This window comes from Bemisia tabaci, chromosome 7 (genome assembly GCF_918797505.1).
Source record: "Bemisia tabaci chromosome 7, PGI_BMITA_v3".
Lineage (NCBI taxonomy): Eukaryota > Metazoa > Arthropoda > Insecta > Hemiptera > Aleyrodidae > Bemisia > Bemisia tabaci.
Genome location: NC_092799.1, coordinates 6,722,298 through 6,747,051, shown reverse-complemented (window position 1 = coordinate 6,747,051; position 24,754 = coordinate 6,722,298). Strand labels below are relative to the sequence as shown.

Below are 24,754 nucleotides of genomic sequence, written 5' to 3'. Positions count from 1 at the left end.
TGATTTGTTTACGAATTGTTATCACGAGTTCTCAGTTCAGTTCAGTTCGTGTTCCGGGAACGAAATTCCCTTTTGGTCCGATGATCCGCGTCCGCGTTCCGCGTACATCGTTGAGGAATTTTCAGGATGCAACTTGAAGGAGCCGTTAGCCGTTACCTCGTTGTTACAGCCTGAGACGATGTTGGTCTATTTTTCCAGTCTCTCTTCAAATGCAGCCTCAAAAATAAATGTAAGTACTTAAAGTTTGTTAGTATATCATTCAGGAAATGTAGATCGACAGATCCTACCCAAAATTAATGATCTAAATCAACTGAGATCTTCCTCCCTCCAGCAACGAAATTTCTGTTCTCACTTCCTCACATGAGTCACATGAAATGACATACCTGTCACAGTGTCATTATTATGAGAAGAAAAGTCGTTCTGGAAAACATGGAGAGGGCAGGTATCGTTTAGGACTCACTGGAAACCATGAAATACTTTTGTCTCACAAGTTGTAAGTGGTAAGTCTCCATTACTCTCATGAGACTACACTGCAGTGATAGCGAAGAGAGCGATAAGTGCAAACTAGGATGAACCTCAAAACAAAGAAAATCATGTGCTAATCATGGCTCATGCAGAAATGCGCTTATGGCTCTCTTCGCCATCACGGCAGAAAGGTGTGCAAATTTAGACCTTCGTCCCGATTTGACCAATGTCCCACTCAACAAGTTGGGCCAAGCTCATCTCGCCATCAAAACATCTCATCACTTCTTAATTATTAGGTCATACCTCCATTTTCACACGAGCCCTGCAAGTACGCACCAAGCTATATGAACATTATGTCTCAGTACAATACAAAGTTGCGTCCATTTGTCCTAGGAGTGATGATATGTCCCGTTCTCTATTATTTTTATTACCCACACTACCTGGTACGTTTTCATTAGGTTGATCCAACACATAACCTCTTCTAATTCTCTCAGTGAATGTAAAACGATACCTCTTGAATATTCAATACATCACTTGCGTGACTCAGCACTGTCAGTGTAAAGGACCTGCAACTATCATAATTTGTTTCTGTGACATATACAACTGACCCATTTTACTTTTCTTAAAACTGAGCTTCTGCATGTTAGAATATCCAATAGGGATTAAAGAGAAACGATGTTCCTGTGAGCCCTACCTCCGGCTCTTTGTCCCTTGATTATTTACTACCACCAAGGCAACGTAGACTGCCGTAGAAATTAAGCATGAGCAATCATCACATCGGAATAGCATTTCATTAAACTGCGTGTAAGGACCAAGATATGAAAGGACCCAAGCGTTCAGAGCGAACCAGTTTATCGTCTCTCAGGCTCCGTTTTACTTGTACTGAATGCTAGAGCATTATTACACAAATGAACTAGAGTGCGGTAAACAGAATGTTTGTTTTTTCCAAGAGCACAATAAATGAGAAAAATCATGTTACATTGCACTAACCTAAATTTTGGGAACGTTGTAAGGTAAATTTTCAAAGAAATATGTGTTAATGATGTAACAATTTCAATTGTTGCGTTTGATTGGAGGGGGAGAAAAGAAGATAATTAAAGTCCGATTTCGGATGCCTACTTTTTCTCAGTTTAAATATTTGCCGAGACTGGTTGAAAATAAATTGTTGGCAACTCGATTTTGGTAAGTGTTCCTTACCTCACCTTAACTGTACCTCACTTAGGTACCTGTTTTCTACTTTAGACAGGGCAAAATATTAAAATCCTCAGTTTCAAGAGAGTTCTGAAAAAAATCTAATTTTTAAGAAAAATTCTTTGGTATCAACAATTGAGAAGTTACACCGATTTTTAGTTTTTGAAAGAACTGCAATTTTATGATTATTTTAAAATATCATTCTAGGTACTTAAATGAAACAGCTTGAGATCTAGGTAATTTTTTTTTCAACGGATAAAATTTGCACTTCAATTATGAGTAAAATCTAAGAGCTAAACAGTCACAAGTCACCTCATTGAACTGTCACCATGCCTTGTATAATGCTGTTTATTTGTCTGTTTTTCAGGTTTTTGAAGGGCTTTCTGCACTTCAGCTTGCTCCCTCTTTCTGGATTTCTTGCATTCTGGATTAAGAAAGCGGCTACTATTCTATGACATGGCTGTCAGTTTCTCACCTGAGCAGTCATCCGATAGGAAATTAGCAGCGACTAAAAATCATCTGGTTTTGAGAAATTCACCATGAATCGCCTCAAAACAACATCATCAAAAGAAATTGCAGTGTGTTCAGAGAAAATAAACATAAGTAGCAGCTATAGTTTTCCTAAAAATTTTATGTCTGACCGGAAATTTCTTAAGAAATTTGAAGTGGTGTGAAGTTCGATTAGTTACCTTAATTATTAATTATACCTTAATATTCATTGCTCTAATCTAAAGGAGAAAATAAATGAAAGTGAAAGTGCTGTGTTCCAAGTATCATGAATAGCATCATTGGTGTTTTTCTTCAGGTTTTATTTTTGATGAAGGATCAGTTGAATTTGGTGAGTCAAATCTATTATATTTTCCTTTTGCATGCTATTTTGCCACAGGAAACTGTCAATAAATAAAATAAAATTACCTAATGCCCTTGTAATTGAATCAATTCTGCCTTTTTCCCTTCAGTTTGTTGGCTCCTTGAGTCTGAAGGATGTACGAATTTATTCTGAGAAACAAGCCTGAAACGGGTGGTGTATATCACCCTGTTAAATTTCACCATAAAGTACTGCAGCTAACAGGCCTCGTTCCGACACTGAAGCTGCAGTAATATTACTTAAGAAAAAAAAGATAAGGAAGGAGCAAATGGAAATTTTCAGCTCTGAAGTGATGTAAGCTTCAATTGACAATCAATGCATGAATAAATCGTCACCTTTCGGCCAAAGTATCACAAGATCCATGCGACGTTCAAAAATTTCCGCCAACATTTCATTTTTTTACAGAGAAATTTTCCGACAAAGCTGTCCAAAAATTTCACTAAATTTTCTTAGTGCTGCTGATAAAAATCAGTGAAATTTTCAAACAGATTCAACAATTTCTCTATAAAAAAATTAAATGGCAGCAGAAATTTTTAAACCTTGCATGGAGCTTGCGAAACTTTGGCCGGAAAGTGGCGATATAAACATTAGCTAAAATTTTGATCCAGAAATGGACACCTCAGAATTATATCAGTGTTACTTAATGCATAGTAAATCGTTAGGTAATCATTTGGTAAAACTGATTTTTAACCTCAAGTAACGATTACTTAAAATCCTTCTCAAAAAAAGTGACAGTTTTACTCAAAATTGATTAAGTATTACTTTATCGTGAAGTAAACGTGAATTCACCATTACTTTAAGCTTACTTCAAGCTTACTGCACGTTTATTACTCCCTTACTTAATCTTGAAATCCAAAATGCTACATGGGAATTGTTGTTGATTTGTTGATACATGGTTACATCACATTTTTTGCCACTCAATCATTGTTTCCAAGAGTTTGAAACGCTTGTAGAACCTAGATATAGACTTCAAAAGGATAACAACTTTTTTGAAACATGCGTTCAAAACTTTGAGATAAGGCACCAAAAATAATAAAAAAAAAAAAACCATGTATTCTGACTGCTGGGGCAACAACTCAGTATGAAAATATTTGTACTCTAAATTTTGCTGACATGTTTCCAAGTGATGATATATGGGACGTTTCTAAGATGGTGTGGACGATTAAAAATTTCTAAAACAATTTCTATGTAAAAAATATTTATTTGTCAGAAAATAACAGAAAAGACAAGTTGAGATTTGAAATGAAATAAAACCTTAAATGTTTTCAGGATACGTCTCTAGAACATGTCCCCGCAACCTTTAAACCAGTTGCATAGAGAGGTGTCAATCATGGTTGACCCCTGTCTATGCAACTGGTTTAGAGGTTGCGGGGACACGTTCTAGAGAGGTATCCTGAAAACATTCAGTTTTTCATTTTTTGATACGTTCTTTAAACTTTTGAAACTCATGTCTGAAACATTTCTGAAACGATTTTAGATTTTGTGACCATTAAAAAGTATGTGTCACAAATGAGTCAAAAACAAATTTGAAAGGTTTTCAGGATAGATCTCTGAAAGGTGTCACCTGACACCTTTAAAAGGGTGACATAGAAAGGTTTCAGGCACGTTTCTGAAACGTGATTTAAACTTTTTCAGGCGGAAGTCATGTCTGAAACATTTCTGAAACATTTCTGAAACAATTTAAGATTTTGCGATCTGTTTTAAGGAGGTGTCAAAAATGTGTCAAAGAGGTACAGCCTTCCCTGACCTGAGTCTGAAATAAATTGAAAACGAATCTGAAAGGTTTTAAGGACACATCTCTGAAAGGTGTCACTTGACACCTTTAAAAGGGTGACATAGAAAGGTTTCAGGCACGTTTCTGAAACGTGATTTAAACTTTCTAAGTATCTAAAATGTTTCAGTGAAACATTTTATAAATGTTCAAAGGTTTCATTGACACCTTTTAAAAACGTTTTTAAAACCAGATGTGCTATTAGGGTGTGTTGTGTCACCTAATGATGATCTCGTCCGGATCGAAATAGCTATCGTCAAGATCGTCAAAATCTAAAATCAACGTGCTCGGGGGAAAAACAAAGGTAAAATTATATCAGTAACCTAATTTATTGGGATGCTACCACCATTAAATGGAGCGCTTCCATACAATTAATTGGAAATGTCCATATCATCCAACAACCCCGTGCTCTTTTTATTCCGTCCACCTATAGCAAAATGAGGGTTCGGGAAAAATTTAGTAAAGCATGCAGAATGGCGTTACCTAGTCTTTCGTCGAGAAGAATGATAAGGGATCGATTGTTTCATGTGTCTTCGTAGGTCTGAATGTAGCTCAAAATACGGCGCCAAGAGGGGTTAAGCCCCTCTTAAATGTTTTAATTTTCTGGAGCCATGATATACTTTTTGAATTAGAGGGATGTAAATTTTGCACATATTTTTCAAGGATCGTCTAGAATACGAATTTTGCTACTACAGTCGTCTTGAATTTTGAGCAATTTCCAATAAAAGACAATTCTCGTTTTTGTTCTAGTTAAAATTTGCAACAGACCCGCTTTTATTCCGGTGAGAAAGTTCATCATTCCTCTAATTTTAAGCCGCCTATAAGTCGGAGAAACGGAAGACGGCGGAAATTTTCCTCGTGATTTTGAGGGGAATTGCAGTGTTCGCGAATATGTAATGTGGCAACGCGGAAAATCTTCCACGTAGCGGAGCAGGCTCCTTTTGGCAGTGCAATCATGCAAATTACAACGATTTTTACTTGTCCTACTGCCTCGTATTGTCTGAGAGTTCTTCAGATACTGAAATTGGGTCTTTGTTGTATTCGGTGCGCCACCACTGGTCTTACTTTCAGAATCTATACAGTCGAGTGGCCGTCTTCTTTTGTTGAGTGATTTCACGCGTTCGGTGATATTTTGCGTGTTTGTGATTTTAATAACTCGCCTCTCTCTTCTCCGAATCCTAACCCGAATTACGATTCTTCTCTGTAATTATTAAATGAATGGAAGGCAATGAACGGGACCTCTGAGTGTCCAAAATATTGCTGCAAGTTTTTTGAGCCCGTGGTGAAATTAACTTGCGGGTGGTCCGTAATTTAATCTTATTGATATCCCGCGAAATCGGAGAATGATAAAAACGAAGTAGAAATGAATGAAAAGGGATCATCACGGTTAGAAATTATCATGAAATTTTTTTCATCGATGGTTACTTTTTGTGTAGGATTTAGGTCTCTTCTATTTCTTCTCATTTGTAATTCATATCGTTTTCTTCTTTCATTTTGTTATTTTTTTTTCATTTATATTTTATTTGCTTTTCATTTTTGGTTTTTTGTTCATTTCCCTCCATTTTTTGCTTGAGCTTTTAGTTACCAAGAAAAAAAATCAGTAATAAATGCAGCTGAAATTCGGTTTGTATTGAATATCGAACTTTTTAGGTTTAGTCGACTCATTATTAAAATCGATAGACAAAGCGATGAGCTAAGAAGATGAAAGGTAAAATAGATAGTTACCCAGTCCATCGCAATCCCCTTTAGTCCATTACAACCACCCGCTTCCTTCGATAGAATCGCTGCATTTTCGCTTTGTCTTGCTTATCTATTACTTTGTCTATCAGTTTCAATGATCAGTTCGCAGACATACACAATTCAACGGCTGTAGCAGCATGTGCCTAGAAAATAACAATTATTAATATGAATTATTAAGCGAACCGGACAATTTTCAGTTTATTTTATTTTATTTCCTTCATTTTTTTCCCTCCACGAGAGAAAAATGAGATTGAAAAATTTCCCAAAATTATCCATACGACAGTGATAAAAGCTCATAAGAACAAAGAACACAAAAAATAATTTCTAATTAAGTTCGCCAATCTTTAATCTTTTTCATTCGTGTAAGTCAAAAGTCAAGTTCTGGCCCTTCGTCTGCGGCGATTTCCCTCGAGCTGGAAACGCTGTGATTTGTAAATTAAAATGTATGAAAAACAATCGACATGTTTCAAAAGAGGCTGCCTAATATAGAACCGATTTTTAAAAATGGTCAAAAATTGAAGCATAACACTGTTAGCAACTTGCGTGCGAGAATTTTTACATGCTCTATCTTTCTATCCGCGCATTGAAGTCACTGAGGTATGTTCCATTGGTGCCCTCTTCCAGTATCGTGTGATGAGACAGTATCTACTGGTATCGAATGTTTTTCGAGCACGCCATTTCTCCTTTTTCTTCTTTGTCCACTGTTTTATCTATTAGTTTCAATAATCAGCCCCCTTAACCCAAAAATTCCAGTGTCCGTCACCAAACTTTTTTTCTCAGTGAGGGAGATTCAACCCATTCACAAGAATTTCTAACATGCTATATTTGGTGCATATCTGTGATAACATGGTGACGTATATTTTATGCCGTTAGACACTTTATTGCAAATAAACGAAGTTTTAGGGTTGGAAACTCAAAAATATTATACACCCATACCCAAAAGCAGATCCAACAATTTGGCACTACCGAATTCCCTTTATTTAAACCTATGTTAAATAATCAATTCTTGTAGTAGCGCCTGGTTCCTACAAGAATCAATACAATTCCATATAGGTTTAAATGGGGGAAAAACAATGTTGCCAATTTACTGGATCCCCTAATGCCCAGACCTGAACCGAAGATTAGTCGTATAAAATCATTACATAATGCACTATATCCCGATTTTATGGCCAGTCACATTTGAAATGATGGTCTTTACTGGCATACAGGCAGTTTTTGACGTTATTATAACTTTTACTAAGCCGAGACGCTCTAAAAATCGTGATTCCATCCGGAATAGTGGAAGTCTGGTTCTTGGGTGGCCTCTCTGTTAAATTTCTCACAAGTAGTCATTAAAATCAGGAACGCTTTACACTAATCAGATTTCATAGAGACTGCGTAAACTTTTTTATCCGCGTTATATCTCTTTTATGATGCTCAGCTGCATTGATTCTTCCGATTCCAAATTTTATATTGGATATCTTGTGCGGCAAAAACGCAAGATTTTATTAATAATTCACTCCGTGAAGTAACTTATCCGACAAATCTGCTAAGAAATGTTCCCCGAGTCTGCTCCGCGTTTTTCTTATCTATCGCACGGAGGTTGACTGTGAGTAAATTTCATCTACCACAAACACCATAAAAAAGAGCGCAACCTGAGCACCATTGCAAGCCTTATAAGCCTTTTTACCGAAAAAGTCCTCGATTCTTGCTTCCATCAAAAACTGCACTCAAATCTCAAGGCTGTTACTGAAATACAAAATAAAAAAAAATTGGAAAAAGGGGGAAACAAACAAATAAACAAACAAACCGCAGGTACTTTGTTTTACATACACAATATACTAACGTAAGTAATTTGCAATAATACATACACGTGGAAGTTGTATCAAGTAACAGCTAAACAAAATTTTTCGGTTTTCGGCTATACTCATGTTGCGAAAACAAAAGTTGAACTATTAGCCGACTATTTTTTCCACTATTTATTTACTTTTTTATTCTTTTTCATGTACTTCCCTTTGCACTGATGAAGTGTTGGTCGAAACGTTTGCATGTCCACCATGTTATAGCAAAATTGTAAATATAATAACATCATCTTGTTCATTGTTTTTTGTATTAAAGCATGACCCGAGTCGCAATCATTGCATAGTTTTGTAAAGCCGGCTAATAGCTCAACTTTTGTTTTCGTAACAGCTAAAACTCGACGAAAATGTACAGGTGCCTTTTTTCCGCATGTCTCTTAAGATGAGTCGTTATTATACCATACAATCAATCCATTTCGACGATGAATTCCGCGGGAATTATGACAAATTGGATCGAATCCATCAAATCACTACGTGCTTGTCGAGGGTCTAATTTTGGATATTTCCTCTTCCCTGAAAACCAAAATCGAGCAATTCATCACCAAAAATACCTCGCGGAACCATCAATAATGCGCTCTAAAAATATCAGCCGTCATTCGTCACCCCTCTAACGCTAAAAGGCGTAACTGCATTCCAAGACGAGATCTGGTGTCCGCATGACTCAATGATCCCGGGAGCTCACTTGGGAATGGGAATACGTCCTTGGGATAGATGAGCGACGTGCTAGGGTCACGGGCGCCTTCACAATGCTGCCGAGCTAATGAAAAACGCTGTATAAACCACCAGGCGTTGCCAAATTTTCATTAATATAACACGAATTTCCTGGTAAACTTATCAATAATTTCCTTAGAATTTTTTAGATAATTTTATTCGCAATTTCAGCTAAAGTTCCTGAAAATTTCAATGAAAAATATCCAAAACTTATCGCAAAAATGAACATTTTACTGAAGGAAATTTGGCAACTCTCGAATGTTCATACGGCGTTCTTTCTTAGCGCAGCAGAATGGAGGGGTCTGCGGTTCAGTGATATATGAAGACCACAGCCTCATGGAGGCTCCTGTTTTTCCGGAGCCTTGCTCGGCTAATAGCTCGCTGCTCCAGTGGCGTGGCGTGATTTGCGATATATCGATTGATACGCCACTCAAACCTATGAAAAAAAATCGATTATCAGGGTGTTCGCAGCGAACACCTTAAAAATCGATTCTTTACCATAGCTTCAAATGGCGAGATATCGATAATCGATCATTCACGCCACGCCACTGCGCTGCTCCCATTGGTTCGTCGATAGAAATTGAGTCATTAACACTCTCCGAAAAAAAGTTTGTGTCATCCGGCCATCATGCACGTCTACCTCCCTTTCGGGCTCCGATGTTGTCGTCATTCCACGACGCACAATTTACGGATTTTTTATATGTTGGATTATCAAATTTTCCGCCTCAGGGAGCACTTGTAATTACATCGCTGACCATTGTCAGATCCAGCAAATAGGCAACATTGTTTTTCTCCATTTAAACCTATGGAAACGTATCGATTGTAGAAGGAGCCAGGTGCCACGACAAGAATCGATTATTTAGCATAGACTCAAATGAAATGAATCCGGTGTTGCCAAATTGCTTGGATCCGCCCCTGATCGCCGGCTCCAGGGTTGCTCAACGAGAGAGGTAACAAGTGAGTACGTGGTCGAGCACGTGTTTATTAATCTTTCTCAAGATCAATTTCAATCGAAATTTTAATTTGATTCTCGAATTTCCCGCCTGAACAGGTGTTTCTTTCTTGGTCGCCAGCAGTCAAAGAAAGATGTTAAAAATCAGTCACTCGCTTACACAATATGCTACCAATCTTTCTCACGCATAATTACAATCATTTTAAAGGTTTATTTTGTCGTCCATCTGCTCAAAGAAAAATTAATGCAAACAGCACAATGCGTGAGGTATTCATGCAGTCTTGTAGGCGCCATGCGTTTCACGCCGACCGCTGCCGACCAAGTGACCACACTGTTTGGCGCAATGCGTGAAGTATCCATGCAGTCTTGTAGGCGCTATGCGTTTCAAGTCGACTGCTGCTGACCGCAGTGCGTTTGACGCAATGCAGAAAGTATTCATCAGTCTTGTAGGCGCTATGCGTTTCATGCCGACCACCGCGCCGCTCCGCTCCAGGTCAAATTGCGTGTTTGGTTCCTCTCTTAACTCTACCAATTAAAGGTTTAGTCTCTTGTATCACCGAGAGACGACAAAATTAGAAATTACTGTACTTTAACTCTCAGGAAATGAGAGATTTTGTCGCCTTTTCTCGTTGGTAATTTATTTTCTGAATCTGATTTTTTTCTCTCTTTTTTTGATACCTACATTCAAAAAGATTGCAAAATTTGCCACCCCCTATATTTTGCCGCCATGCATGGGCCGCGGCCCATGTGGCCACCCCCTTAATCCGGCCTTAGTGCTCACGGCAATTAGGAAAATGACTAACGTAGGCACTGTAATGAGGCGTAATGACACTTACGTGTCGCATATTATAATGAGAAATGCGGTTTGGGGTAAATTTTGAGTGTTTCTAATGTGCTCAATGTGATTTTTGTGCAATCACAAAAAATTTCAACTCAAGTTAGTTGCATTTTGTGTGTGTGACTACAATCACTAATTGTAAACCGTTCGCATATTTTTATTGGACGCAACAGAAAGTTGTCCTCGAAAATATTAAAATCTTACTTTTTCACTAGAATCGAAGCAAGAAAAACAAAAATTCGTTCTGCTACTAGGGTTCGTTCCTCTTCTTCCTCTATCTTTCTAGTTCCTAGTTCCCTTTCATACTTTCTGAGCCTTTGTCTCTGTCGACGAAGATCTCTTTTCCCGTGTACTGTGTGCACTGTAACGGTCACGGTCACATATTATGGTAATTTTTTCCTCAGCGTCGAGAACGTGGCAACACGGGTGTGCAGTACTATTTCCAGGTGTCACGCTCGGGGCCCGCGCGAAAAATACACTAGCACAGAAACAGAAAGAGCGTCCCGACGCTCGCTCGGCGGGCAGAAGAAAATGATGGCCCCGCGTCGTCGCGTCAGCGCGTCGGGACGGCCGAGGCCCCATCGCGTCGCGTCGCGCCACGCCGTCTCAAAATTGATCCCAATTAATTGCTTTGAGGAGCCGTAGCGCATTGTTGCGCGCTTATTATTTATGTGATCGCCGGTACTGCAGCTCTGACTTTTCAGCGTGCTGCATGCCTCAATGACTCATTTTCAGGGATCAAGGTGATTCGGTGGTTGCCATTTTTTGTGTCAGAGTGACGTGCGATATATCGCATCGATTCGTCCCGTAATTTCAGGTACTAGTCATTTTTTTCGAATTTTGAGATCGCACTTCCGTTGTCATGAGATCAAAGAATTCATGTACCACCGTTCACAAAGAAAGTCAATGAAATGAAGGCGTGGTTTTTTTAAAGGAAAAATATCACATTCTACACTGATATCGAAACTGCACTTGAATGCGATATTTTCAGCTTCTTAAAAAAACACGCATTTATTACGTTGAATTTCTTTGTCAAATTTGGTACATGAATTATTCAGTCTTATGACAACAGGAGTGCGATCTCGAAATTCGAAACAAATGACAAGTGGCTGAAATTATGGAACAAATCGATGCGATATATCGCACGTCGCTCTGACACAAAAAATGACGTCCGTCGAATCACCTTAAGGCACATACTTCCTCCAAGCAATTAAATCGTATTCGATAGTGGTTTGATGGATCGTTTGGTTCATAACCTCAAACAAAACTCTTAGGATATGAGTTAGAAAACTTAGGATGTGAGTTAGAAAACTTAGGATCTGAGTTAGAAAAGCTGCACTGGAAAAAAAAACACATTGGATTTAGGGTCCAGACTCTTGAAAACATTGACAAGAAAAAGGTTTTTTGATTCAATCAGATTTAAGCTTAAATCAAAAGGAAATCCGCTCAAATTTAGAGGCTTGGTTCTTAATTTAAGTTTAAATCTAATTGAATCAAGAATATTTTTTCTTGTCGATGTTTTTAAGAGTCTGGACTCTACATCCAATGTGTTTATTTTCCAGTGTGGAAAAGAGGAATTCCTAACAACTCCACATTTCATTGCCATGCAGCACTCTTGAGAATCAAAAATCTTCACATAAACCCGTTAATATTCCCACGAGTTACTCGATTGCCTTTAGAGGCTGCGCATACATGTTAAATCAATCGATATCGATACAATCTCAGCGCCAGATTGCCTGTTTGACGTATCGAATGCGATCCATAGCATAATTAATGGGCTAAGTGCGAAATGCAACATTGTATGATGATTGATGAGTAACTTATGAGCATGTTTTGCACTTAATAGCAAGTAATAAAATGTGGTTTTATAGCAAGTTCGTCAAACTAGATCTTGTTCGTGAGACAGATCTTGGCTATCGAGGTCTTGTTGGCTAAATACTCCGGTCATTTGTCATTATTCTAGTCTTCGTCTTTGATTCCGGAATTAGCTTTTAGACTATAACGGAGAAAAAGCACTGCGGGGTCTCGGAAATTCTTTTTCTTGCCTTGAACCTACGGGCTACATTATAGCATTCAAATTAAGCTCAAAATTTCGGGAACGTTTGGTAGAGAAAAGCCAACTTGAAAGCTGCTCGTTGAAAGAGATTGATAGGGTCTCATTTTTAGTGTTTCGCATAAATACTCGTATCAATCTTGAGGCCCGTGTCGGAAAGATTTACTTCAAGCAATGCAATTTCCCCTCGATTGGTCGATAGGTTTATATACTTATGATTTCGATAAAATTGTACACTTAAGTATTCATCAATATTGTATTTTCTTTTTAGGTACCCAAACCAATGGTTTTCCAACGCAATTTCCACTCAATTGCCTGATAGTTATACATATTTGGCCGGTTCATAGTTATAATTTCAATAAGATTCTATGCATAAGTATTTATCAATTTGTGACTTTCTTTTTGGTACCCAAATCGACAGTTTTTGCGCTAGGAATACAATTTGGTCAAAGCAGCCACTAGTGCGGATTTCAATAAGAGCTACACTATTTGCTTTGTCAAAACGAACATTCGTTTATCTGAATTTGCAAAAGCACGTTCGGTGCGAGTGAATGAAAATATGACGTATTTCTATCAAACGGAACTATGTGCATTGAGACATGAGCCCTGAGACCCAAAAGGCTATGTGCATAACAGGGCTCACGTCATAATGCACATAGTTCCGTTTGATACGTCCAATTTTGAAATTCGATGAGCTCGGGAGAGAATGTCAAATACAGCGAAAGCACGGGCACACAGTGGATCGAGGCAATTTGAGAGGTCGGACATGAAATTTTTAACTAAAACTGCAAATTTTGATGTTTATACCGTCACAATCAAAATTTTAAGGGGTGTTTAGAGCGGACAATTGCTCGAGAGAACCAATGGAACCACTTTCACGGTTTTGTATAAACGGAGTTACAAGCGATCCACTGCACTGTGACAGGAGCCCTGAAAAGAGCCCTCCCTTTTGACAGAGCGCGGCCGATAAAATCGCCTGCACTGAAAAAAATATGCCGGTAGATTTTACCATCTCTGACACAGTGATACGAATATGGTAATAAACACCAGACTCTATGGTGGCATTTACCATACTATGGTAAGAATCACCAGAGTTCTGGCGAATACTACTATAATTCTGGTTATTTCCACTAAATAGTATCACTGTGTAAAAAATCAAGTAGACTCATAGTAAATGTCACCATACTTTTTTTTCAGTGTGGCCCTCAAGGTATTTCACGACTAAACTATCTCCGCTTTTCTAACTAGAACTGGACTCAAGAGAGGCTGCAAGATCCAAATATGAAAAGGCAGGATGACTATTTTGCATGGCACTGACTCCTTGGCAACCGCGCTGAGAGTCGAAGAAAAGAAAACACGGCGAAAACAGTTACGAGCCGATTCTCATTTTTTTTGAATGGGGCACACTCTCCCCCCCCCCCTCCGCTCCCCCGGCCCGCGACACGCAGTAGGAACGCCGTGTATCTCGGATGCGCTCTCTCACTTCGTCTCCATTCATCTCTTTGTTGTGAGGATTTTTGACCTATATCGCACTATCACGAGTTTACGCACGCGGAAAATGGAGGAAAGAAGAAGACAGAGCATGAACTAATTGGCAAGCTCCCCCAACTTCGGTGCTTGAAGAAAAGATTCGCGCTTTGATCACGTAGGTCTCCTTGCTCCAGATGAAAATAAAAGTTCGTCGCAGAGTTCCCGGATGCACACATGAAGTTTTGTGTCATACTTTCGCCTATTTTTTCCCCTCATAAAAAGACTTATGAACACGTACATGTACGCACGCATGATCTTTTGCACATGGATCGATAAACAGGAAACGTGCGTACTGCCTGCTTTAGACGCACTTCTTTCTCAGGAGGATATTTGGAGACTTGAACGCGGGGTATGAAAGTTGGCCTTGTATAAAATAATTAAATGGCTGAAGTGCAAAATCGCGTATCTCCATTGGCGACGTTGTAAACTTCCTGCCATCTTTTTTTCCCCCTTGAAAAAATAGTCAACGAAATTTTTTGAAAACTTCACTAATTTTTCCTCTCTATTAGCGGAACATTCAACTGAAATTCCAAGGGATGAAATTGGCTCGTTTCTCTTCGAAAAAAGGAAATAGGAGTAGAAATTTAAAGATACCACATTGGAGATACCTGGTTTCGCACTTAAACCATCGAACTAAATAATATAAGAATTAAATTTACAAAATAATTATTTAAGTATACACAGGGAAAAAGAGACAGGGGTTGTTGGATGATATAGGCATTTCCAACTAATTTTGGTAGTACTCCTAATTTATTAATTGTGGTGATACCCCAACTTGAATTGCGGCACTGCCATAAGTAATTGAAGATTTCCTTATCATCAAACTAATTAGGGTAGTGCCATAAGATAAGGAGATAACCCCTAACACTTTTTTTTCAATGTAAAAATATAACTTCCGCATAGATCGTGCTCCTTCATTGCATTGTTGCCTATTCAGCAAAATTGAAGGCGAGATTTAAATGGTTGATACCAAAAACTATCTGTCCTGTGAAGCGTTTTTCACGCAGGATTGTGAAGAGAGAACTTGACTGTTTATTCCAGTTCAGACCTAGAGTACTTACCTTTATAGGAAGAGTATGGACAACTCGCTTTATGTAGCTCTCAGGGCTCAAAAGGGTGACAACGTGAAAAACGAAAATCCTTAGAAAAGTGCCGCTGCCAACCTAAGCATTAGGAAGATCACTCAATATGGTCGACAGCGCATGACAAACAAGTGTTTTTAAGGATCAAAACTTTGAAACTGAGAAAATGTAAGCAAAATCAAAGTTGTATACGTGCTTCTATAATCTTTGATCCGTGTAAATAGTTGAAATGTGAAAATTAATACCACTAGATAATTCGGGTTCATCGGTTGGCTCCTCTTTTGGGCCCCAAAAGCTACATGACCTGATCGAACCTAACCTTCATATTTTCGAGCTGTCCATACTCTCCCTATAAAGGTACTCCATTCAGACCTTGCGTCTGATGGCCCATTTTTGAATTGAAATAGCAGAACAAAGCACCGTGTATAATCTTGAAATAATGATGTCATAGTTGATGAAGGATGACTGTCTTTAAATGTTTTTTTCATTATGTTTCAGATATCGTGCAATTAACTGCGGAGCCAGATTTCAAGTCCGTGACGCTGCGATGGGAGTATGCACGGAGCGTCCCCATTTTGTACGGATTTCAAATAAACTATTGCGAAATGCAGGCATGGGGGCCGAATAGGTGTCGTTCGAAGGTGTGTATCAGTGATCTAACTCAATTGCCGTGATTATTTGCCGTGCTCCTCCCCGTTCAATTGAATAAACTCATCACGTCCCTGTCACGGGAACGAATTGAGATTGTTTTTAACTCTATCGAATTTCTGTCAGATAAAAATAAAGCGCGAAATAAGAAAATAACTTTTGCAAGTGTTCGCTGGTGGTTAGCGTCAAGTGCTCCCACTGCGACAACGCGCGATGACTACAACGGGAAAGCGACGCTCTCTCGATCTGTCAAGATTTTAATTAAAATTTAGTTGTTAAAAATGGTCTAGCTTTGCTGTCCTTTCTCCTCAGATTTGGAGGACAACTGACAGGAGATTGATACGACTTTATATCAGTGCAGCAAAATTGTACCGTTCTGGAAATGAGCTAGAACGGTGAAATTTTGCAAGGAATTGTCTTTTTCCGTATTAGTAATTTACTGCGAGGGGATATTACTGTGGCGAGTGGCCGCTAAGCGGCCCAGCCCCTGGACTTCCTAAAGGCGCTTCGCGCCCCCTAAGGCACTCTTTGAGGACACTCGGGAGTTCATATACACAGAACTGGCTCATCTAAGGACTAAATAAATTTGAAAATCGTCCGTCAGTTTTTTTTTTAAATTGTGTATTTCAGCCTTGTTCCCCGGTTCTTCCCCCTTGCTTTTCTACTGTAAAATACGAAAGGTGATAAAGCAACATGAAATGCAGTTAGACTGATGCAGGTTGAATCCTTCCAATTCGTCTTTTCATCCGGCCGCTAAATTCATCGGCCAAGAATTGTCTCGAGAACTTTACTTTCCTCGTGTAACGGAGGTTAATGAGGAGGTTTTAAAATTGTTGAAATTGTTAACAGGTCGTAGACAAGACTCGGGATGAGATGCAGGCAGGCGGCAGTAAGCGGGACCACCAACTGCACACGGCCACGGTCAACGGTCTGCGCATGTCCACCAACTACACATTCGAGGTTCGACCTCTCGAGGAGAAGAAACAGACAGACTCCAAGATCCATTCCAAACGCATTGTAGTCCCTACCAAAGGCTGTAAGTTTAAAAAATCATTGTAACTGAACTTCCCCACCTTCCGGCCAAAGCATCACAAGCGCCATACGACGTTTCAAAATTTCCGCCAACATATTATTTTTTTACAGAGAAATTTTTGGACGAAGCTGTCCGAAAATTTCACTGAACTCTCTTTGTGCTGCCGATAAAATTCATTGAAATTTTCAAGCAGATTCAAACAACAATTTCTCTGTTAAAAAAAAAAAAAAAAAAAAAAAAAAAAAAAAAAAAAAAAAACGGCGGCAGAAATTTTTAAACCGTGCATGACACATGTGATGCTTTGGCCGGAGGGTGACGACTTGTCGATTTTAAGGGGAGTCATGATTCATCCTTGGTCATTTTTTTCTTCTTCTTCACACATTGAGTAGGTAATGCAATTCGGTACCCTTATATCGTCATTCTAATGTGTATCCAAAAATTAAATCATATTTTTCTTGAAACAGCGTTTTTTGACTTTAAGGTACACTTTTCTCAGAATCAACTGAATGGACTTCCGAAAAAAAATATTCTCCAACATGCTTCTATAAGTACAGAGGAGAGGAGAGAGTGTTTGCTCTGATCATTCTTTAAGGAAAAAAATTACGCTGAAAGGCCTTTTACCTGCAATTATATTGACTTTTTTTTTTTAAAATTCAAGAAAATTTCAATTTTTTATTTTCCAAAAATCCTCTCGTATAAGGCCAGAAGAGAGTCTAAGGAATCAAGAAAAAAAAAAAGGTTTTTGGAATTCTTTTGAATAGAACTTGAAAAAGGTGTCAGCATCAGTTAATTTTACATTGTCAGGATGGGAACGCTTGACTTCCCTTTAAACCTAACATATCCGAAAAATTAAATTTCACCGGAGAAGAAAAAACTTATTTTTGCATGGAATGAAATAATACTGTGATTTCTATTTTAAAAAGAACGTATCACATTTTCGGAGATTTAGAGTAAACATCACACGGGTGATTCTCTCGAAGAAACTTTAAAAAAATAAAAATAAATAATAATCATTTTCCGATCGTTAGATTTGTAATAAGTTCCTTTGAGCTTATATAGGCATTTTTTTTCATTATTTAGTGACAAATTATACTAATTCAACCTATCGATGCGGTGGTGCAGCTACAAGTTGATAATAAATTTAAAAACTTGTGATTTTACTTATTCATTTATGAGTCAGAATGAGACTGAACCATGTTTTGATTATTATAAACGAGTAAAAAAAAGTATGAATCCCTGAATTCAATATCGTCAACTTGTAAGTGTAGCTACACAGCTTTTGTTCTTTACAAAATGTACATCAATTGAGCATAACTGAATGGTGTAGTTAAAGCATTTATTTCAATGCTCACCTAAAGCTCCCACTTCCCTGATTCAATAACATTTATAGAATTGTCGTGACTTACCTTTTAATGGTGGTCCGTGGAGACTTAACACATTTTTAAATGTTCAGTAAATTTAACGTCTTGTTAATTGTTCGTAATGAATCTGACCGTCGCTTCAAAGCAATTTTCAGTCCTCCTTGTCTCGCCTCACAATTTATGGTTTTAACCGTTTAGCACAACTCAATTACAAGCGCGGTTTTCGGCTCGTAAAAGTAAACTTCCAGGCAGTGAAGCTCGCAGAAATTGGTGTCGGTCAACTTTAACCGCGGAACTTTTTACCGTTCGTCTCGCCTACAGTCTCTTCCAATTTTAGCACGTAGTTCAGCGAATGAGACGACCATTTTCCGTCTACTTTTTACTTAAGTCTTTTTACTACTTTTTATTCTACGTCTTACTTAAGTATTGTGAGAGCATCTATTGTGTTGATTATTACATCATGATTTTATTGGTATTAGGTTGGCTTTTCCGCCAACCAAGTTTAAATAGGAGTATTCTACGCTCCATAATATTGAAATAGTCTTGAGTTATTTTATCGAACTATATGCGAAGTAAAATCAGCAATAACATGCATCATAATTTTCCTTGCTTGCATAAATATTCCAAACAAGAGTATATAAAAAAGGAGCAATAATAAATGTCTCGTGTGAAACAACATCCGATTCATTCGCAGATATATTTCATTCGTATTTTCATGATTAAAATGATTTGCAAGTCCGTAATAATTTGGAGCGATTAAATTGCAGCTAGGAGTAGCTGCCGATACTATCCTCACCGCGCATTTTAATTATTGAATACCCACATCATCCTTCCTCTCCCTGTCAAAAAAATTCTATGGAATTGGCCATCAAGCTCACCAAAACTCGTCAATTTGACGAATTATTATAATCCCAGTCTCAAGTCCCCCCAAAACGTAGGTACTTTAAAGTCTCAATTCGCACGTCACCCGCAAATTGCACTGTTTTTCAGGAGTGTTATCGTACTTCGGCGTATACCCTTTATAGCTGTTACATTATTAATCGCAGTTTACGGCCTCAGTTTATCGTTTCACTACATTGTGGCGGGGCGCTGGTCCCTTAGTGGGCAATCAACGGAGAAGATGACCGTTTGGGTTCGTTTATAGCCCTGCTTGCCAGTTCGGAGGAGAGGGCATTCCGACAGTACAGTCCCGCCTTCCGAGTAATGTAGCTGAGTTTGTGGTGATTAGTTCCTTGATTTAATTTTGACGGAGCTGGATTAATACGTTGTTTATTATGATGAGAGTCTTTGTTTCGACGATTCTAAAAATTAACTCCATCAAGCAGATGAGCGGTGATTGCAGTAATCAGTATCAGACGCAGTATATCTGGCCAGCTTGGCGTCGTTCCTCTGACGTAAGGGTGTATCTCGATTTCCACGTGATATCTCTTTTACGTGTAAAGTCATGCTTTCTAGGGCTCATGCTGAAATGAAGGTGTACCCCTACGTTAAATATCCCTATCCACATTCTCCCCTTCTTTTTTCATCAAGTTGAAAATGAATACACGGAAGGCAGCAAATTTTTCGTGTGTTTCCTCTTGAAATCCTTCGACGGTTTCGAGACGAGAAGCAATCGAATGACAAGAAGCAATGGCTTCTTTTAGACATGACAACGGTGTTTTCCTCTTTTAAATATGTTTCATAGGTAATCGATTCTAGATGAAGCTTTCTACGTGCTAATCATTGAGATTGATAACACTGGGAAAAAAAACACATTGGATCTAGAATCCAGACTCGTGAAAACATTGACAAGAAAAAATACTCTTGATTCAATCGGATTTTTGCTTGAATCAAAACGGAATCCACTTAAATTAAGAGGCTTGGTTCTTGATTTAAGCTAGATTCCAATTGAATCAAGAGTACTTTTTCTTTTCGATGTTTTTAAGGGTCTGGACTCAAGATCCAATGTGTTTTTTTTTTTTTTTTTTTTTTTTTTTCTTTTTTTTTCAGTGGAGCTTAGCGCTGTACAAAGGAGACAAAGGGAAAATGGAGCGATCATATTGGTTGGAACGGGTGGTTCTTATGGACCAAAGAAGAAATTAAGACTGACGTAGGGTTTGACTACAATGCTTACATTTAAATGTATGATACTAACAGCAAGTGCAGTCGATTTGCGAGAATCACTCATGTTTATTATGAGTCAGCGGGCTGATTGTTGAAATTGGTCAACAAAGCTATAGACAAAGTGGACAAAAAGGATATAGTGGGATCCTATTCCCTAGTTTTATCCCTAGCGGGTGGTTGTGATGGACCAAAGATTTAGGTGATAGACTAAATAACATCAATGCATTAGTGACCTTTTAGCTTCTCCATTATTTTTTCTCTTTTTACAAGTAAAGAACCATTCATTTCAATTCACGGAAAAAAGGTGCTAGGGGTTATATCCTAAAATTGTGGTACTATCACTATTTGTTGGATGATACGGACATTTCTAATTAAGTGCGGTAGAACCGCAACTCAAGTTAGGGTAGTACCGAAACATTTGGGTTAGTAACCTTCACTGGAAAAAAATACATTGAATATAGAGTCCAGACTCTTAAAAACATCGACAAGAAAAAATACTCTTGATTCAATCGGATTTTTACTTATATCAAGAACCAAGCCTCTTAACTTGAGCGGATTTCCTCTTGATTTAAGCAAAAATCTGATTGAATCAAGAGTATTTTTTCTTGTCAATATTTTCAAGAGTCTGGACTCTAGATCCAATGTGTTTTTTTCCAGTGTAATTTATTGGGGTACGGCCACGACTAATTCGTGTACTACCACGATTAATTGGAAATGTCCATAACACACAACATACTCGGGCTTTTTTCATCCGTGGACCTATAGGATCGCTCCATGCTCCTTCCGTCTTCTTTCTCTATCGCTTTGTCTATCAATTTCAACAATCAGCCAGCGGTTGTGCTGGTTATAGACTCATCCAACGTCTTCTCGATTACAAAATTAGTAAAGGGCATGTAGGTGCCGGGCCCACCGAGTAGCCAGGGGGTCGGGGTCCGAGGTCCCTACACGGGAGCCAAGGTCGTTGTCATGTAGCTTGGTTCTGCGTCGATTGTCCCGTGTACCCGTCCACTCGGCCCCCGCCTCCCACGATAAATCGAATCGCGATGGATCGAGATTCGATTTTTTGTGCCTATTCAGATGGAGGTGCATCGGGAGGGATATCGATTGTATCGCATGTATCGCATCGTTATCTCTGCATGCAATTTCCACGAGTTCCGCGACTCGGGTCCAAGCTCGATGCGCATCGGTGGCTTCGGGAGACGGGACAATCGGGAACATGCAGGGTTGCCAACTCGGCGAAAAAAAACAATAAAAATACCATCCTTGAAAAGTAATTAATCCGTTCCACCAGACTGATCGATATATCTTGGAAAGTGAAGTTTATTTCCCGCTCGGCCGATGATGAAGATAATTTGGACGATATTTTGCGATGCGGAGCCACTGTTTCTGCACTAGAAAAAAAAAAACACATTGGATCTAGAGTCCACACTCTTAAAAACATTGACAAGAAAAAATATTCTTGATTTAATCAGATTTAAGCTTAAATCAAGAACCAAACCTCTTAATTTGAGCGGATTTCCTTTTGATTTAAGCTTAAATCTGATTGAATCAAGAGTATTTTCTCTTGTCAATGTTTTCAAGAGTCTGGACTCTAGATCCAATATGTTTTTTTTCCAGTGTTTCTCGTTCATTTTAGAAACAATATAAATGCCATTGGTTTCCCTATGCTGAGAGGTGCTTTCATGCAGAAACCAGAGATACTGGTTCCTTCTTGCGAAATGTAATCCATTTATTGCGACATTCAATAGAGCTAGGATTCCTAAAAATATGAGACAATATTCAAGAGAAATAGTTGAAAAGGGGCGTAATTTCTGAGCCATCTCTTCCAGCGGGCTGATTTTTGAAATTGATAGAGGAATCTATAGACAAAGATGAAAAAAGGGAAATAGAACGATCCTCGAGTGTAATTTCAATGGACGAAGGAGGGAAGCAATAGACAAACTAACGACAACCCAAGAGAGACCCTGTGATTAGTCCATCATTTCCCTCGTTAGTCTACTACAACCACCCGTTTCAGCCAATAGGATAGTTCCATTTCTCCGTCGTTTTCTTCACCTGTCGCTTTGTCTATCAATTTCAATAATCAGCCCGTAAATCAGGGGGTTTCCTGACGAAAAAAACTACGAGTAAGGACACTAATTATGCGTTTTAATATTGTCACCGAACAAGCATGCAACTTGACTGTCATGACTCTAAACCACCTTAAAAATGGTAGTATTCAGCGGTTTTGTGTAAGAGGGTGTATCCACCAAAATTTTTAAAAAAATGTTTTTCTGGCCGAATTTCTCCAACCCTGCTCTCGCGACTGTGATCTCATTACAGACGGCACGTAGACCATGGAATCCTTTTTTCTGAAAAGGGTTAGGTATGAAGGCTTTTTGAAGAAATAATCGTTTTATGTTTCCTCAAACGCTTGTGACGGTTGGCTTTTTATTCGAAGGTTACGCCTTTAAAGCAGTTCAACTGACCTCACGGAGAAAAAAAACTTTGCGAGAGGGACTCGAGGTTCAGGTCCTATATTGAACGCTGAAGTCGCCGGATCTTGCATTCGAAAACTTGAGATCCAGCTGCCGAAGTTCGGGTCGTTAGGCTGAAAGTCAACCAAAGTACCGAAGTACTTTGGATGTATGACCGGAGCTTCGGCAGCTGGACCTCAAATTTTCGGATGCAAAATCTGGAGACTTCAGAGATCCATATGACCTGAACTTCTCCTGTGGAAACTCCTATAGAGTCATCCAAATTACCTCAGATGTGTGACCCAAACTTCGGCAGCTTGACCTCAAGTTTTCGAACATACGATCCGAACACTTCGGGGATCCATTTGACTTTAACACAGATACACATTCGTTAGAAACAGCCCGTGGCAATGGTAACATGAAGAAAACAAGGGGGAAAACGGGAAGCAGGGCTAAAACACAGCACTAAAAACCCGAGACGTTTCGACTCAAAACTGAGTCATTTTCAGTCGGAAAATAACCGAAAATGTCACAAAAAAAACCACAGGTTTTTTCGTCGATATGTTTTAATTTGCAATTTATTTTCCACCTAAAAATGACTCAGTTTTGAGTCGAAACGTCTCAGGTTTTTAGTGTTATATTATTAGCCTCGTACCCGATTTTTCCCCTTGTTTTTTCCAGGTCACCTTTTACTTGAACTGTACGTCCCATGTGCGAAGTTTGTTTTTCTCAATTCAACGTTCCGAAGACGAATTCCTCTTGAAAAAATGGCAAAACCGACATCATGGGTAGTGGGTGCATGCGAGCAAGTCATTACCATCCGAGCGGACTGAGATGCCGGCTTGGCGGAGACGACGGCAGTGGCGGACTGGACACTGCTGGGCTACTTGGCTAGAAACCCAGTCAGGCTTGAATTGGGGGAGTCTTAACTCTGGACGTCACTGGACGTCGTGTCGCGTCGGGTTTGAGGAAGTCACTCCTCGCCCCGCACTCGGTGGCTCCGGAACCCGCCTCGCGTGATCACGTGTTATGCGTGTCAGTGTACCCGTACCTCCGTCACACAGTGGATCGAGTCAATAAGAGAGGTCGGACATAATTTGGAAACTTTAAAAGCTTAAAACTCCGTTTATACTAAACTTTGAGGTTTTAAAAGGGGTTCCATTGGTTTTCTCGTGAAATTTTCTTCTCGAAGCACCCCTAAACATTTAAAATATGACGAAAAAAACGTCAAAATTTGCAGTTTTAGTCAAAAATTTCATGTCCGACCTCTCCAATTGACTCGATCCACTGTGCGTCAGGGCCAATGTCGGCTCCAATCCTAGTGCAAGGCGACTCGACTATATACGACCCGTGCGTTGAAGTCACTCACAATCACGTCGACGCTCCACTTATTTCAGGGCGCATCGGCGACGTTAGGGGGTTTGAGAGGTGAATATTGAAACACTGAAAACGAAGTTACGGGCTAAATAGACGTACCGTTCGTTCCGGTTCCGAAACCGAAAGTTCCAGGTGCTGGAACCGTAGTATCGACTGCTCCGGATGCTACGCCCAGAAATTTCGGCCTCTGAGCCCGGAACGCGAACGGTATACCTATCAGTGGCGTGGCGTGAATGATCGATTATCGAAACTTCCCCATTTGATGAAGCTATGGTAAAGAATCGATTATTAAGGCGTTTGCTGCGAACACCCTGTTTATCGATCCTAAGCCGTGGGTTTAAATAGCAGATCAATCGATACATCGCAAAGCACGCCACGCCAATGATGTCTATATAGCCCGTAAGTACGGCTTCCATGGCTGGAGTATTTTTTTTTCCACTGTAGGCAAAGCTATAGATAAAGGTGACAAAAGGAAAATGGAGGGATCCTGTTGGTAGAAGCGGGTGGTTTTAATGAGCAAAGGACTGGCTAATGAACTAATTTTAAGTCGTAGACTAACGAACAGCAACTGGCGGGAGACCCAATAGTTCGCTCGTCATTTTCTCTCTTAACTCTGTAAGCACCACCTGTTTCAATCTATAGGATCTCTCCATTTCTCTTTTGTCTCCTGTGTATATGGCTTTGTCTATCAAGTTTCATAATTAGCCTGCAGAAGTTCTGGCTCCCTCCTTCTCGAA

The 24,754-nt window shown here is 39.2% G+C and overlaps 1 protein-coding gene across 2 annotated transcripts in view; it reads left to right on the top strand.

Moving 5' to 3' along the window:
• LOC109032652 (uncharacterized) overlaps positions 1-24,754 on the top strand; it is a 99,271-nt gene that overhangs the window by 30,853 nt on the left and 43,664 nt on the right. For both annotated transcript variants that reach the window (XM_072302476.1, XM_019044896.2), the window contains exons 3-4: positions 15,538-15,680; positions 16,537-16,723. In XM_072302476.1, the coding sequence (XP_072158577.1) occupies positions 15,538-15,680; positions 16,537-16,723 (330 nt within the window). The remainder of the gene's footprint in view (positions 1-15,537; positions 15,681-16,536; positions 16,724-24,754) is intronic.